The 3332-nt window shown below is 42.9% G+C and overlaps 1 protein-coding gene across 1 annotated transcript in view; it reads left to right on the forward strand.

The window, feature by feature from the left end:
- Positions 1-3332, forward strand: part of bcl9 (BCL9 transcription coactivator) — a 10517-nt gene that overhangs the window by 3085 nt on the left and 4100 nt on the right. The window contains 5 exon segments of the mRNA XM_020588103.1: positions 375-482; positions 629-815; positions 2358-2454; positions 2572-3314; positions 3316-3332. The exon segment at positions 3316-3332 is cut by the window's right edge and continues 1419 nt beyond it. Of these exon segments, the coding sequence (XP_020443759.1) occupies positions 375-482; positions 629-815; positions 2358-2454; positions 2572-3314; positions 3316-3332 (1152 nt within the window).

A 3332-nucleotide genomic window follows, 5' to 3' on the forward strand; every position in this document is an offset into this window, starting at 1 on the left:
GAACCGCTCCATATAGAAGAATAGCTGGTGTTTAAACAATGTTATGTCTGTAGTGCTTATGTTGTGATTGTTCCTCGGCATCTGTTAGTTATGTACATATTTTCTGCGGATGCATTATTCAGCCTTGATTAATGGAGGGAAAAGCACAAATCTTTCCTAATTACGGCCCATGGTTGTTTTCTTGTGTTTATTCTTGTTGTGCGCCACTGCATAACTTTATTTAGAAAAATACTATGTATAGTTGTATATTTTCTCCAGGGTATACAACACAAGCTGCAAAAAGAAGGCAACATTTGGACATCTACAAATAAACTTTGTTGTCCCTCACTGTTACTCACACTGATGTGTGTGTGTGTGTGTGTGTGTGTGTACAGAGAGTAGCAGGGCAAAGAGGATATGTGTGGCAGAGAGGAGACAGCCATACAGTGGAGCTGACTGGTGTTCTGGGGGAGAAAGTGATGAAGATGACAAAGGATTTTTCAGTAAGTGTATTAATGTGCTCATCTAACCATGTGTAGCAGTCCCTCTGCTGATCAACTAGACTGATGAGATTCTCTCAGTAGAACTACATTGCCCATAAGCCTGTGCTGCTTTTAAAGCCACCATCTCCACTGTTGTCTTCTTGTAGACTGTAACTCCAGTGACGTGAAGCCCCAGGACACTGTCACACATTCTACCTCCAATGCTGGACTCAGTCGCTCCTCCACACCGTCCCACAGTACACTGGGAGGTCAGGGCTCCACGACAGAATCTGGTAGTGGCCAGAAAGCAGGCTCAAAACTTGTTTATGTCTTCACCACAGAGATGGCCAACAAGTAAGGAAGCTGAGTGTTACCATTTGAATATTTTAGAGAGGCAACTAATATTATTTTAATAATTGATTGATCTGTTGATTATTTCTACGATTAATCGAATGTATAAAAACCATGCAGAAATCTATTTCCCGCATAAAAACAAAAATTGATGAATTTAAACCATGGTTTTGCAGTATTTCTATGCAGTGCATTATTAAACAAAAGATTAAATATTTGTTCAAGAATTGAGATTTATAAATTGCATAATAGGTCCTTAAAACACAAATGTTTGTGGTTTAAAATAAATAATATTTTCATAAAACATACCATGCTAATGTAAGAAGCCAGTATACACATGGCTACTACTGTTGAGGGTTAAAAATAAATTTAAACAATCAACATATTTACTCCCTTTTAGCTTGTATGTGTCATCAGTGTTCCTGAACACTGACACATATTACTTAGGTTTGGATATTTAATACACACCAAACAGCTACAACATTAAGTCCACCTGGTGGTTTTAATGTTGTGGTGGTGCCGGCACAGCATGGGAAAAATTTAATGCTGGCCATGATCGACACAAACAGTGCATCACAGTTGGCTGCATGGAGCTGTGTAGCTGCAGACCGTTCACAGTGCTCTTGCTGACCCCTGTTCACCCAGCTGATATGTATAATTCTTCTTTCATGTTTGCATGAATGCAGCAGAAACAGAAGTGCTGTTGGCAGCTGTTATCAGCAGCCTACACAACCCACCGATATGTTCCTAAATATATAATTAGCATTGTAATATACATAACAGTGTACCCATGTTACTTAAAATCAGATCATTTTAGTTTCACAAGTTCAATATTTTCGGGCTACTATTGTAGCTCAGCCCTAATTTCACATCCAAATGCTGTCTTTGTAGTACATTCATATGTTTGTGTTTTTGCATTGTTGTTTCGTTGTGATTATTGATTAACTTTTACAATTGAAGGTTATCACTGCAGGTTTTAAGTATTAATGAGTTTAGGCAGTTCAATTAAATTATCATCTCAATATCTAGCCTCTTTTTATTTAAATATACATCCAAAGCAACACAAAATGCTTTGTGGAATTGTAGTTCAAAGTGAAATGGAATTACTAGCAACATCAGTTGCCTGAAGTTTATCTTGGTGCCTGTCTTTGGTGGTGGTTGTTTGTTGCGACTGTGATACTACAATATTTGCTTATCACCTCTTCCCTAACTTCCCCCAACTTTCCTAGTTATGACTTAAATCCACTGTGTGTATCTGCACAAGCATGTGTTTGTCAATTAACACTTTAAGTTGGGAAATTGAAATCAAAGATGTGAATGTGTGGCAGAAGGTGTGTGTTTGCTTAGTCTGTTGACCTTGGAATTACCTTTTATGGTTCCACCTAGTACTCATTCATCCAACTCATTGTCTCTCAAATGTATTCATCCAACTCATTGTCTCTCAAATGTATTCATCCAACTCATTGTCTCTCAAATGTATGCGCACACACACAAAGTTATTGTGTCTCAATATTGATAACTGACTGACTGCCTTCTTGTCCTCAGGGCAGCTGATGCAGTTCTAACTGGCCATACAGAAAACATCATTGCCTTCCACATGAAAAACATCTCCAACAGCAAGGACAAAGCTCACCTCCTCCTGGTGAAGACACACACACACACAGGCTATTTTTATGTCACACACAAGCTTATATACACACACCTATCTCGCACAAGATTATTATAACTTAAATCTCATTTATGTTTGTCTTTATTGAAGAACAATGCAGCAAGTACCCTCCGAAATGACTCCAAGCCTCCCCAGCAACCCCCGTCCCATGCCCAAGATCAGACCCACCAGCCAGGAACCAAGCCGTCTTTACCTGGCATGGCAGAGCCAACCCCACCCCAGCCTTCAAGCCAAGTGAGCCAGTCTAGCGTTCTTCAACAAGAAACATCATCCGCTGCAGGCATGGAATCTAAAAATCTTCCTGGCAGTAGCCCCAGTAACACTACAGCTCAAATTGACCAGGCTCCTGTTACCCAACCTGAGGCAGGCCTCAACCCTCCAACAGCAGGTGATGGAGGGCAGGGTGGAGGTTCTGGTGGAGCGGGCCTGACACCCCAGCAGCAGCAACAGCAGCAGCAGCTGGCCCAGGAGCTGTTGAACATGGAGGCCAACACAGAGGGTTTGTCCCAAGAACAGTTGGAGCATCGCCAGCGCTCTCTGCAGACCTTGCGAGATATCCAGCGCATGCTTTTCCCTGATGACCGTGACGCCCCACCAGCTGGGCCCCCACAGTCTCATGGAGGACCCCATGATGGAGGTCCTGATGTTGCACCCCGGAGGCCTGAGCAGGGCCCCCTACAGGCTATGATGGCACAGTCTCAGAGCCTTGGACCACCAGGTGGGTCAGGAGGCCCTCGCCCACAAGGTCCACCATTTGGCCCACCCCATGGCCCCAGGGACATGCCGCCGTTTCCACAAGATGAAATGGGTCCACATATGGGGGGTCCAGGGGGTTGTGGAGAAGGAGAAAA

Source organism: Monopterus albus, unplaced genomic scaffold (genome assembly GCF_001952655.1).
Source record: "Monopterus albus unplaced genomic scaffold, M_albus_1.0 scaffold502.1, whole genome shotgun sequence".
Taxonomy (NCBI): domain Eukaryota; kingdom Metazoa; phylum Chordata; class Actinopteri; order Synbranchiformes; family Synbranchidae; genus Monopterus; species Monopterus albus.